Genomic DNA, 12951 nt, shown 5'->3' with positions numbered 1-12951 from the left:
AGCCCGTAAGTAAAAAACCTCCTCATATTGGTTGAGTTCCCGTAGATATTGAGATATAGAGTTGATGAACCTCTTATGATTTCTCGTGATCTATATTAGTGTTTTATCTGGATCGACGGGTCCAATAATTAATTTATATAAAAACAACTGTAGTTGTGGGTTCGACGTGGTTAAAATATGAGAATAGAAGAGCCAAAAGAAACAAGAAAAGCGTCTAGAAGCAGGGAGCAGTTCAATTTTGGTGATCTTCCTACCTTGCAATCATAATTATTCCCTAAAGCTTTTTCTTGCCTTTTTGTAACGATAATGATTCCCTTAAGCTTAATCATTCACTTTAATTAAATCTTTAAGAATATAGAATTGAGTTTATTTCACGTTCCACCTTCATCTTCCTCCTTTTGGTTGGTGGGGGTAAAAACTAAGAAAGAAAGAAACCCTCTTAACAACTTTTATTTTTAATTTTAATTTTCTTCCTTTTTGTAACTCCTACGCAATTAGTTAATTACATGTTTAGCCCATGCTAAATCTTAATGTCAAGTTTCAGTTCTCTATTTAATTTACATAGTTACATTTTGTTATAGTTATCGTTTGTTCAACCCAAACTCAAAGTGACTTTCTTATTCTCCGTCATGAAATATTTGAGACAAAAGGAGAGATGCTTAAACCTTGGAGATTAACACAAGATTTATCTTAGTAGGTTGTATAGAAATTCGGATGAAGATCTGTTTCATGTCAAAATTGTTTTGGAATCAGAATTTTTAGAATCTTTTGAAAACTCATTAAAAACTAGTTTTTTAAATTTTATTTTAAAAACTCAATGTAAACTTGTATTTCTACTTTCGAAACTTGCGATTCTATTTGGAAACCGGAATTCGTTTTAAAAACAAATTTTGTAACTTATATCTTTATTTTATATTAAGATATTTAATATTTAAATATTAGAATCTGTTATTTAATTTTTTTAATATGATTTTGATATTTAATGATGAGAAATTCTTGGGTTCACCCCTAAAGTGAATCTTTAGGTTCACTTAACCAATAGAATTTCGTTATTTTATATTCAGTATCTTTTAAAAAAGGAAACAAAATATTGTCAAGTTTTATTATGTTTTTAAAATAAAAAATAAATAGAATATTATGTTTTTATATTCTTGACATTTTACCAAAAAAAAAGATTTTATATTTAAAATACCGTCAGCAAAATATTAAACCCTAAATCATAAACCTTAATATTTTTAAACTAAAAAATAAAACTAAAAAAATTAACATTAATTGCAAACAAAAATACGTTTTAGAAAAATATATTTTTAATACCATCAGCCAAACACTAAACCTTAAACCCTGAATCTTAAACCCTAAATCCTTGGGTAAACCCTAAATCCTTGGGTAAATCATAAACTCAAAGGTTTAGAGTTTAGTATTTATGATTTACCCAAGGGTTTAGGGTTTACCCAGGGGGTTAGGATTTAAGATTTAGGGTTTAGGGTTTACCCAAAGGTTTAGGATTTATGATTTACCCAAAAGTTTATGATTTATCCAAAGGTTTAGGATTTCGTATTTAGAGTTTAGGGTTTAGTGTTTTGCTGATTTTGTTAAAAATATTAAAAAAAAATCCAAAGATTTAAGATTTATCCAAGGGTTTACCATGGATTTAAGGTTTATGATTTACGGTTTAGTGTTTTGCTGACGGTATTTTAAATATAAAATTTTTTTTTGCGATTACTATTATTTTCTATTTATTTTTTATTTTAAAAATATAATAAAACTTGATAATATTTTGCTTTTTTTTTTAAAGATACTAAATATGAAATAACGAAATCTTATTGGTTGGGTGGGGTGAACCCAAGTATTTCTTTTTAATGATTACACTTGTTTTATTTTTTTGTATACTTAACATAATTGTTATTTATTGATTTATATATTAAATATATATATATATATTATCGTTTCTAAAACATTTTCATTCCTAAAAAGTTAAAAATTACGTTTTCAAGTTTCGAAATTTTCATTTCCGCATACACTACTACCCAACAAAACAATGAAATTATTAAAATTATGATAACAAAGGCATTTGCTAAATATATGCTTAGGCTTGGCTTGACTTAAACCAAATCAAATCATAAATGTTCTTCTAATGCTTCTCTTAGGTTTTCTCACCTATTCTGATACACTATCACTTTCTTTTCCTCCTATTATATTATAAAACATGTCTTCAACAATGTAGTCTTCTTCTTTCTCCACATGCTACAATCTCAATTCATGAATCGCTGCTGCTGTAATCTTCTGATTCTCTGTCGTAATTGTTGGCTGCTGCATTACTAGCAGTAGGTACATCATCATCTTCTTCTTCAGAGCTCTCAGTCATTTCTGCCACATATTCTCTTTGGACTTGCTCAACCCCGACAACCTCTTCTTCTACACCCTCCATTGCCTCATTTGGGTTACTATTCCAATCAAACCCCCACTTGTTTCTCTGACTATAACTCACAAACTGACCCTCATCATCATCATCATCATCCTCTGATTGAACTCCAACACTGTTGTCGTCACTTTCATCATCCACTTGCATCGGAGTCATCACTCTGTTAGGTGTTTCACTGGCCCATTCCTCGTCCATCTCTCTAGGAGTTTCACCTGCCCAATCTTCATCAATGCCTCTGAATGTCTGCTCTTCTTCTTCCTCCTCATCTTCAACTTCTTCGCTTGTAGGCCTAACAATGTCAGCCATTCTGCTGACTAAGCGGTAATTGTCCTCATCGTTCCTCTCTGGTCTTTTTCTAACAGTCCTCTTTCCTCTTCCAGGGACTTGATGGTTCAACTCCACGCTCATCATGCTCCTACTGGCTGAAACATTGCTCTTAGCAGCGACAAATCTGCCAGAAGCCCCTTGCACTTTCTTCTTCTTCACCTTTCTGCTTGATCCAGATCCAAAGATAACTCGTCGTTTATTACTTTTTTTACCCGAGTTTGGAACAACCTCTTCTTGGTCTTCTTGCTCTTTGGGTCCTTTGCCTTTCAAAAGAGAGTTTCCAGGGAAAAGGCTCTGCATATACCATAAAATACCCTTCCAAATTGAGCAAGAGTGAAACAATTTTTACAATTATTAATAAACGGTGTAAAAGACTTACAATCTGCTCGCTCTCATCTTCCATGACTGGCTCAGGTTTCTCTGGCTTCACATAAACAATGGATGCATCAAGGTCTGAAAGTCTCAAAGCAACGGCTGATACTGTGTTTGGTATCCATGGAAACACATCAACTGATCCCTGATCGTCAGCTCCCAAAAGCTCCTTTGCCGACACAAAATTGGATGACAAAGATTCTTTCTTGATTGCACTCTCTAAATAAGTCAAGACCTGTCAAAAATAGCAAGTTTTTAAAACAAAATTATATTTGTATTTTAGGGAAAGAAAACACAAGATGTTAGTACCTGCACAAGCTCTTCAGGTGATGATGAAGCATTCAACCTAAACCCCCAATTTTTTCTTTTCTCCTCTGTCCAAAATGATTCAAAAGCTTCATCCGGAACAGATGCCTGTAGTCAATAAATGAAAAGCTGGTATCAAGTACTGACTGTAGACTAAAACTTGACAAGAGTTCAGTGATGCTTTACCTCAAGATAAACAAGTAGTGCTTTGAGTAACCTGACTCCAAAAGGAAGAGGAGATGCAGTCAAACCTGAATCTATTATCTTTCTCTCTGAATTATCAGCCATGTCTAATCTCTGGTGACAAGAAGTGCAGTGCGTATACTCAGATAAATAAGAAGCAACACACACTTCACATGTTGCTAGTAGTTCACATCTCTTCTTCCCGTATTTCCTAGCACAAGAAGGCAGTGAGCTGTACGTCTCGGTCCACATCCATCTCTGGAAAGCGTGGAACCGTTTTAAGAAACTCTTGATCTCCTTGTCGTCTCTCCCTAGCTCAACTCTAATAGAAGTTGAGGCTCCCATTGAATCAGAACACGACCCCAATATAGCACTAGATGGGATCACAGAATCGGTAGGAGAATGATTCACAGCACAATTTTTCTTGCAAGCATTCTCTTTGAATGCTCCCTCAATCTTCAGCAACATTATGCGTAAATGGGACTCTCTGACCCCACGCATATCCAGTGATGCAACCAGAGTGTCAAAAGCCTACGCAGAACAAATTCACACAAGGAATGGTTAACAATCTCTATCTAAGCAACAAAAACCTTATAGCTACAAACTGTTTAACCGCTAAAGTTGTTATTACCTCTGCTGAATCAATGAGGCGCCACCTGCCATCATGGAGCTCAACAAATATAAGACCCGAGCAAGGATCACTTTTAGATGCTGATGCAGCAACATGCCAGTAACGATTGTGGCGCCGATCTTGTCCAAGCGGCAAGGATCGGTATGGATACACCTCTTCTGCTTTGTGGCTTATGTATGATTTTAATTGTGAGCGAGATCTCTTTGATGAGAAATTTTCTTGACTTATATTGCCCTCTTGGTTAAAAGAAACTCTCTCAGTAGATAATTTATGAAGATCGTTTGAAACAACTTCCAGGGGCGTCTTCGTTTCATCTATAAGTTGAGAAGGGTCTCTGTTGAAACTATCCATCTCACGGGTTGTTTCGGTTTTGCTGCTTGATAAGTTTTGAATATCAAACTTGAGTACATCTCTCATGCAGCTGTTATCTAATTGTGCTTCGGCCCACATTTGCTTTTTAAGAGAATTTGCTGCTTCCAGACGATCCTGCAAAAAGAAGTTTCAGTAAGATAACAAAATTACAGACTCAAAAGCTGATAAAATGAAAACCAGACTTTACCTCAAGACTAGCTCTGATGGAATTTCCTTCATTGGCTATGCCGACTAAAACAACAAGGGCCTCAAGGCGCTCTTTAACACTTAGATGACAGTAATCCCCTTCTGAAAGACCTAGAACCCATGACTGACCTTGGTTGCTATCTCCAACCACAGCATTTGTATTATCCACGGAGTAAAGCGCTGTATCTTTACGCTGCTCACTATGGCATTGTGGTACAATGCTCTTCATACTGCTTGTAGGTGGAGAAGAAACCCCCTTCTCAACCTCACTCTTTACATCTGTTTTAACATCAGAGAACATAATCTCACCTCCCTTTCCAGGCAAACCGTTAGCTTCACCTAGATCAGCATTTTTTGAGGCACTTGGTAGAGCTGCTAACTCATCAACCTCCGGATCCTCATCAATATCACATTCAAAGTCTTCATCCTTTTCAAGATCATTCACATCTTCTGGACCTGCTAAGCCATTTTCAAAGGCTCTTATTTTCTTCCTAGCTTCTGCGAGTATTGCTTCTCCATCCGCAGGATCCTTCACATAAGGAGCTCGTACACAATACGTCGAAGGGGCTATTCTTTCAAAGAGCTTCACATCTCTTGTCAACGCAACAGAGATAGAAGCCTCTGGCGTCTTGCTTGTTCTCAAGTCCCTGAGTCCAGATTTCTACAAGTGGAAATCATAAAAAACTTAGTAAATGGAATATTTGTATTATAATAAAATCAACAGAACGTATATAGATTATAAATATACCTGAATCTTGTCGGCAAGTTCTATTACTGTCAGTCCCTTGCTTCCCTCAAGAGAGAGAACATGAAAGGCAGCAAACTTGACAGTTCCAGGTGTCAACCGATGCCTAGACTTGCGTGGAGCCAGTAACCCTTTCTCCAGCATTGATGCAAAAGCAGTTTCAGCTGCTGAACCACTGCGAAGAGTAGAAATGATATCTTCACAACCTTTAGCCTGCAGACACAATCAACCCAAAACAATGTTTAAGAAAAAAATAAAATCACCAGCTGCTGAACTAGTGCGAATAAGTACCTCATCCTTGTCACCAGTGTGGGTCACACGGGAATTATTTTTCTTCAGCCTAGGCCCAAATCCACTAGAGAGTCCCAACTGGCGGAGTATTTCAGGCCATGTTAGTGGGTTCAAATGCTTTTTCCAACTACGAATGTCAAAGCCCCATGCATAAGCCTGAAGAAGAAGGAAGCATTAGGAAAGAGGAAGAGAAAAAGTAATATATATTATAGGAGACAGAGAAAAGAGAAAGTTACCCCTTCAACTATCTGGGGATGTCCACCCTCAGGATTGGCTGTAGTATATTGGTTATTTCCAATTCCACTATAAGGTGTTCTAGCTACATCTTCAATATCTCGTATTACTGATCTCAGAAGAGTGATATGTATCTCCCCCAGTAACCTTGAGTCCTACAATAGGATATACATATATGTATCACATACAAGAAAAGAACAATGGAAGTAAAGACATAACTGTAGAACACGAGAAAACAAGGGAATCTCAGAATGAGTAGTACAAAAAAGACTTACATAGTCATGCAAGGCCTGAATAAACTCATCCAGGGTAAAAGGCCATAGGTCAAGAACATCAGAAAATGATATTAGGAATCTCCAAACCTGAAAAGCAACCACAATGTTAGAAGGTTGACATGCGAAATTGGTCTCATTGTTCTGATCCAAAGTTATTTTGATGGTATAAATTTCAAGTAAGAGGCATTTTAGCGCAGAGTAAAGATCAATAAGATCATATTACCATAAGAAGGTTTCCAACATTTTCCTCGGAATCCTTCCATGGAGAAATGGTAAACGGCATTTTCAGTTGCAAAGCCTTTGGTGGAAATGTGCTCAGAGAATCTGCAAAAGTAGAATTACTATGATGAATTGCAATATCCAGAAAGCTACTACCCAATCTAGATGGCAATGTTTTTATAACAAAATGATTAATGAATTTCTCTTGGCAGTGCTCTAAGATGCTACAACCAATATGGCATATCTGGGACAAGACCATAACATGTACTTTGAATAAATTACCAATATAATGAAGAAGCTACAAATTGTTCATATCAGCCTAAGTAGACCATCCGGGTTTTGATTACCAAATCCAGTACTAGCTAAATCAATTTCATAGTTTGGCAGAGAGACCATACCTCTATACAGGTCAAGGTTTTGTAATGTGTCATGATCAAGCTGTATAACCGAGGACAACCCTTTGCTAGCAGCAGCCAAATCCATTAGCTCTAGCTGCTCATCTTCAATTAGATCCATAGCCTCTTTAGCAATTCTACGTGCAGTTGCCTTCTCAACGGCAATCTTGCGTCTTATAGCCTCTTTCTCCCGGCGAATCTCTTCTTTTTGCTTATTTCTCTCCGCCTTTAACATTCGGACAGAAAGATAAGTCTAATTTTCTCCACAAAAGTTGCTCAATGGGTTTCTAAAAGAATAAAAGTTTATAGTTTCCAAAAACTTACCCGTTCATTTTCTCTCTGTAGAAACTTTTCTCTTCTTTCCATTTCACGTCGCTGTTCACGCTGTAACCTCTCCTCTTCTTTTAATCTTTCACGCATCAACCTCTCTTCTTCTTTACGCCTCTCACGCTCATACCTTTCCATCTCTTTCTTCATGCGTTCTTCATTCTGAGGAAACAAGCTTCAAACTCATCAATATGTGTTACAACAAGACTTTTCTAATTAGTAGTAAAGAGGATGAGGAATGACGAGAGATACCCTTTTCCTCTGAAGTTCTAGTTTCTCAAGATCTTTTTGTCCACTCCCTCTTCCGAGTCTGCCATCGTTAATCTGTGAGAGTAACAACATTACGATAAGAACGTAGTATCTTGCAAGCAAAAAAGGGGATGAAACGGAAGCTGGCACAGGAAGCTACCTTTCCCTTCCTATGCACATCATTACTCATACGCACCCCGTCAGACAACAAATACGGATCTTCAGCTCGGAGGCCTGACGATTCTCTCTCCAGTAAGAAGCCATCACCACGAGCTGAAGGAAGAATGGGGCTAGGCATGTCTTGTTGAGATGTAGAACAGTTACGAGATGCGTTTCCATACGACTTTGGTAAAGGCCCGTTCCCCTGCTGCATAAACGATGAACTCCTAGGCCGTGAAGTTTCGTAGTCCACACCACGTGCATGACTTTCAGAGTACCGCCCGTACATGTCAGGTGTAAAGGAAGACGGATCATTCAAAGATTGTTGCTCGTGGTAAGAACTGGTGGCAGCTTGAGACTATAAGTTCAACCAAAGCAAATAAGTTCAACCAAAGTAGTTAAAAAAATGTGTACATGAACGCACAAGAAAGAGAATACAATCACATTGATCAGAGAATAATAACCACAAAAACTATTACATCAGTTTTAGCAATTTATCAAAGCGACATGAAGGCAACAGCTAGATTGTATATAAAGTATATAGTTTCTGTTGTATTATAACTCAGAAATAAATAGGAAGGAAACTAACTCTTCGAGGTCGGACATCATGTGGCTCATACATTTTGCTCTCATACGGATGACCTTGGTGCGTCTGCATTGCTACAATAGTTTGTCCACGACCAATAAAAGAGAAATAAAGTTAAGAGTCGGAACAATCTAAGCAAAGAGAGACTAATGATTGGTAAAAAGAAGAAGAGAGTAATGTATGTACGTATGTACCTATAGGTGTACCAAAAGCACCAGGAGGCAAAGGATCAAACTCCAAACCAAGAATAGGTCCATCATCTCTCAAAGGCTCCCCTAACTGAGCCTCAATGCAGGCAACAGCTCTACGAACCATCACAGACGACCGTGGCTGCGGCGGAGGAGGCGGAGGCTCGTACTCAGGACGAGAGTTACTACTACCACTCCTCGCAAAATCCCTCCTCGGCTGCTGCTGCTGCTGCTGCTGCTCCGAGTAAGGGCTGCAGCCAGAGCCAGAGGCAGAGGCAGAGGCAGAACCGGAATCATCAGATCCGGAAGAATCAAGCTCAGCGGCAGGAGGAGCAGCGGGGGGTAAGTGGTTAACGGAGGAGAAAGCAGGAGGAGGAAGAGAAGCGGAGGAGGATGGTTTGGGAGGTGGTTTCTTGACCTGACCATCCTTCTTGTCCTTTAACCTCCTGTGACAAAACCACATCTGTAACTGCCGATCCGACAAATCGAGTTTCTCAGACAGCTCAGCCCTCGTCGCCTCCGAGGGATACGTTTCCTCTGCTCTCCACAAAACCAAAACCAATGTAAAGATGGAATCAAAAAAGAGATAAGATATGATTTGGAGGAGGAGGAGGAACCTGAATAGACTTGCTCGAGGGTTTGGAGCTGAAAGGGAGTCTTCATCTGACGCTTGGGCTTGGGAGAGTCCTTAGTATCAACAACCACCACCTTCTTCTTCATCTTCTTATTCTTATTATTATTATGGTTTGATTCACCAGCTACGTTCCTGATCTGATGATCTTCTTCTCCGTCCGAACCCATCTCCATCAGAGAAGATTGAAAGAGAGACGAGACGGCCGCAAAGGAAGAACAAACCAACAAGAAGAAGAACACGGAACAAGAACAGAAATAAAAGCTAAAGCTAGGGCTTTCTTACATAACAAATAACCCTGATCCCCTTTCGATTACTACTAACCCCCAAACACATTATTATGGTTAAAAAGAAAAGAAATTAAAAAGGGTGGGAGGAGGAATATATAAGAATGAACAATAATAAAATCCGTAAGCGAAAAACAACAACAGGGCTTCTTGTTGTACCACTCATCTTAATAATTTCAACCCTCCCTTCTTAGTATATTTCTTATTTTTTCTTTTTCACTCCTATCTCAAATTTTAATCTTTTGTTTCTTATAAGAAAAACGTTTTTTTTTTTAAATTAAAAGAAGGAAAAAAAGGGAGAGTAGAAACTCGAGGGATGATAATATGCTACAGCGAATCGCGTGTGGTTCTTCTTCTGCCGTTGATTTTGTGTTTATGAAGGGCTCTTTCATGAATGATGCAATCTTCATCACACCTTCCGCTTTTTCCTTGTTTTTTCTTTCTCTTTTTATATTTTAATTGAATTGATTCTTGTTTATTAATACACACTCTTTCAGAGGCTTTTACGGGCCTGGTCTTTTGTGTTTTGTGTTTTTGTCTTTCAGATCCGCTCGTAGGTTTGCAATATGTTTTTTTGTCTTTCAGACCAAAAAAAGCGTAGTCAATAAAACGTCATGCCGTTCGTTCTTTCGCTGATTACACTCCCTGTCGTCGCCGCTAAATGTTTAATTCAACCACAAATCAAAACCGGTTCAGTTCACAATTTCACAAACCCGGTTCAATTGACTTTCTCCTTCTCAGTCAATTTTATTCAGAGAGAGAGCAGAGCCCCTGTGATCTGAATTGGAACGCCGGAGCTCCTGGTGACAGAGACTGATGATGGTGCACTTGGCTGCTCTGTTTCTCGCCATCATCGTTGTTTCACCACTCTTTGTTCTCTCATCTGAGAACCAGCGGATCGGTTCTAACCAGCAGCACTTGCTCAATGATCCAGACGCAGCAGCTAAGCTCAGAATATCACAACTCGGTACACTAAAACTTCTCTCCTTTCTTCCGATTCTTTTAATCTTTCGTTTTTTTTTTGTGCTAATTATATTATTTTTGGCTTGATGGCTCTGTAGAAGCAGCTCTTGAGGCAACCACGCAGAAGGTGGATGATAAGACCCTTTACTTGAAAGAGCGTGACAAGTTGATTCAAGTTGCTGAAACTCAGATCCTTGTTTTGCACTCTGCTTCACCCATGCCTGTGTGTATACTTAAACCCTTACATTCATTATCTAGTGTTTTTACTTTTTAGTTATGTTTCTATGTGTAATCAGCTTCTTAGTTGAGATATATAACTGTGTCGCGTTTGCTGACAATTTACTACTTGATCTCAGAGGGATTTACCTTTGGTCCAAAAAAGGATAATTGAATTGGAAGAAGAGGTCTGTGCAGCTCTACTCTTTTTCCATAAATCAGCTGCTTCGACTCTATAAAGATTAATAGGGTTTGGCATTGCTTAGGTTAAACTCCTATGGGCTGCCTTGAGAACAGCCAACTTTGACCTTCACGTTTCAGAGGATAAGGCAAGACATGCCGAGGGTCAAGTTAAAGCTACTGCCTTCCAAGTTAAACTGGTGTGTTTATTCGCTTCTGTTTGACTTTGTAGCTGATTGATTCTAATATGGTTAATTGTATGTAATTAATACTTTTCTGAACATTTATAGATGACCGAAGTTGTTACGGAGCAGTGGATTCAAGTTCAGCATATTGAGCAGGTCTTTTAAGTTACTGCTTTTAAGTTTGTCGTTTATTGCAGGCGAAAATATATGAGCGGTGAGCAAAGTAGTGTATAGATTCACATCGCTGATGGTTACTTCTTTTATTTGTTTTTTGTTGCGTCTTGAAGATGAAAGAGTTCAGTAACCGTAGGAATCACGTTCCTAGCAGATGTACTCTCTTGAAGGTGAAATCTGAATACAGTTCTCGGACTTGCATGAAATTTTTGAAGAACAGAAGCTTAAACCTTTCTTTACTCATCTCATAAGTCTCTTCAATTTCTTCTTCGTGTATCTTGTATTTTAGCTCATGAATGACATCCGCTGGGAGGTAAAGAATGCCCTGTCTCAGTTAAGAAGCCTCTGGGCAGCTGTTACCAGATACCACCACCAGGTTTTGTTTGTTATAAAATCTTCACATTTCTTAATTTATATGGAATGGTAAATGCGTAACCACGCTTTGCTTTGATTCTTTGTAGTTGCAAGGCTTCATCAAGCATGAGATGGAAAGAAACGAGATCACAGCAGCTCTTGCGAACAGTGAAGTGGTGTTTTTTATGGTATGTGGGTTGTTGTTCTTTTCATATCTAGTAAATGTGTAAGGCCATGTTTGATTCGTCTGATCCTTGAACTAATCTGTAAAACGAAATATCCAGGCATCTGCAATGATCACCTTCCCGGTGTTTGGAGCATGGATCTTACTCTCTGCCTAGTTTTGTTCCTAGAAGATATAATCACCTCATGCGTCAGCCATATTCATATTCATTTTGTTTCTGTTTATAGCTCAAAATATTGTCTAGTTATTGAGATCCCTATAAATGATTGCGTCTGTGAGCAAACTGATAGTCGGGTTAATCTCTGGTTTGAACCAGTTAATTTAGGGTATGTTCACAATTTTGTCAAAGTTTTTTTTTCATACAATATTTCTTAAATATTTTTATATAACTGAAAAAGAGAATATTAAGTGACTTTTAAGATTTATTTCTATATAATAAATATGTATACAAAGAAATTTTCAAAAAAAAGTTGAAAACATAAAGTATAAAATAAAATATTAATTAAATAAAATTCTTAAATTTATATAATTGAAAAAGAATATTAAGTGTGACTTTTAAAATTTATTTCTATATAATAAATATGTGAAGAAATTTTCAAAAAATTATAATTAATATGTAAGAATTTTCAAACGAAATAAAATAATAATTTATTGGGGAAATTTCATAACTACACTTTGTATAGTACCACTTTCAAAGTACCATTATTCATTTTTACCACCACTAAAGACACATTTTCAAAAATACCTTATTTATTAAAATGGTAAAGACTCTTATATCTTTGTTTTTATATGTTTTTCAAAATTATAATCCCAAATTCTAATTCTTAAACCTCCAATTCTAAACCCTAAACCCAAAATCTTCAACTCTAAACCCTAAACCCTAAACTATATACCCTAAATTCAATATCCTAAACCCTAAACCCTAAAGTCTAAACTATAAACCCTAAATCCTTAACTCTAAACCCTAAATCCTAAACTCTAAACCCTAAACTATATACCTTAAACCCTAAAACATCAAATCTAAACCCTAAATCCTAAACCTTTAAATCTAGACCCTTCGTTAAAAGTAGTGCTAAAAGTGGTTAGTGTAAACATGAAAAGTGGTACTATGAAAATGGTATTTTTGGCAATTTCTCAATTTATTATCATAGTCTTTTAGTTAGTAACACATATATTAATGAGTAATTATAAAATATATAGTAATTATGATTTAATATGATAAAACCCAAACATAAAAACGAATTAAAGCTTTATGAAATCAGATAACTCATTAAACTGATATAATAAAAATCTTGAAAAAAAAAAGATAA

General features: G+C 37.0%; 2 protein-coding genes across 4 annotated transcripts; one reads left to right on the top strand and one right to left on the bottom strand.

Moving 5' to 3' along the window:
- Positions 1-2018: 2018 nt before the first annotated feature.
- On the bottom strand, positions 2019-9818 carry LOC108805104 (homeobox-DDT domain protein RLT1). 2 transcript variants are annotated; one of them, XM_018577073.2, is made up of 18 exons: positions 9085-9818; positions 8474-9004; positions 8283-8353; positions 7695-8051; positions 7538-7609; positions 7283-7447; positions 6962-7184; positions 6568-6668; positions 6345-6431; positions 6072-6224; positions 5836-5991; positions 5548-5757; positions 4801-5460; positions 4242-4727; positions 3614-4141; positions 3431-3535; positions 3129-3356; positions 2019-3043 (listed from the first exon to the last, which is right to left on the bottom strand). In XM_018577073.2, exons 1-18 carry the CDS (start codon positions 9272-9274, stop codon positions 2258-2260), a joined length of 5109 nt encoding a protein of 1702 aa, XP_018432575.1. In that variant the 5' UTR covers positions 9275-9818; the 3' UTR covers positions 2019-2257. The 2 variants fall into 2 exon arrangements, with proteins under 2 accessions (XP_018432575.1, XP_018432583.1); XM_018577081.2 differs by having other exon boundaries at positions 7731-8051.
- Positions 9819-9903: 85 nt separating this feature from the next.
- Positions 9904-12064, top strand: LOC108850955 (uncharacterized). 2 transcript variants are annotated; one of them, XM_057011300.1, is made up of 9 exons: positions 9904-10352; positions 10453-10571; positions 10705-10752; positions 10831-10944; positions 11035-11085; positions 11217-11273; positions 11393-11479; positions 11565-11645; positions 11742-12064. In XM_057011300.1, exons 1-9 carry the CDS (start codon positions 10202-10204, stop codon positions 11796-11798), a joined length of 765 nt encoding a protein of 254 aa, XP_056867280.1. In that variant the 5' UTR covers positions 9904-10201; the 3' UTR covers positions 11799-12064. The 2 variants fall into 2 exon arrangements, with proteins under 2 accessions (XP_056867280.1, XP_018479905.1); XM_018624403.2 differs by having other exon boundaries at positions 9923-10352; positions 10447-10571.
- The last annotated feature ends 887 nt before the right edge of the window (positions 12065-12951 follow it).

Source organism: Raphanus sativus, chromosome 1 (genome assembly GCF_000801105.2).
Source record: "Raphanus sativus cultivar WK10039 chromosome 1, ASM80110v3, whole genome shotgun sequence".
NCBI lineage: Eukaryota > Viridiplantae > Streptophyta > Magnoliopsida > Brassicales > Brassicaceae > Raphanus > Raphanus sativus.
The sequence above is the reverse complement of the archived record's forward strand: the minus strand, read 5'-3'. Positions and strand labels throughout refer to the sequence as shown.

What these genes read in the sequence shown, in the direction of transcription:
- LOC108805104 (XM_018577073.2), bottom strand. Translation starts at nt 9,274, where the DNA reads ATGGAGATGGGTTCGGACGGAGAAGAAGATCATCAGATCAGGAACGTA. An exon ending in ATGATGTCCGACCTCGAAGA is followed by an intron (nt 8,052 to 8,282) that starts GTTAGTTTCCTT and finishes TTGAACTTATAG; the next exon opens with TCTCAAGCTGCCACCAGTTC. An exon ending in AAGATGAGAGCGAGCAGATT is followed by an intron (nt 3,044 to 3,128) that starts GTAAGTCTTTTA and finishes TGGTATATGCAG; the next exon opens with AGCCTTTTCCCTGGAAACTC.
- LOC108850955 (XM_018624403.2), top strand. Translation starts at nt 10,202, where the DNA reads ATGATGGTGCACTTGGCTGCTCTGTTTCTCGCCATCATCGTTGTTTCA. An exon ending in TTACCAGATACCACCACCAG is followed by an intron (nt 11,480 to 11,564) that starts GTTTTGTTTGTT and finishes GATTCTTTGTAG; the next exon opens with TTGCAAGGCTTCATCAAGCA. An exon ending in GTGAAGTGGTGTTTTTTATG is followed by an intron (nt 11,646 to 11,741) that starts GTATGTGGGTTG and finishes CGAAATATCCAG; the next exon opens with GCATCTGCAATGATCACCTT.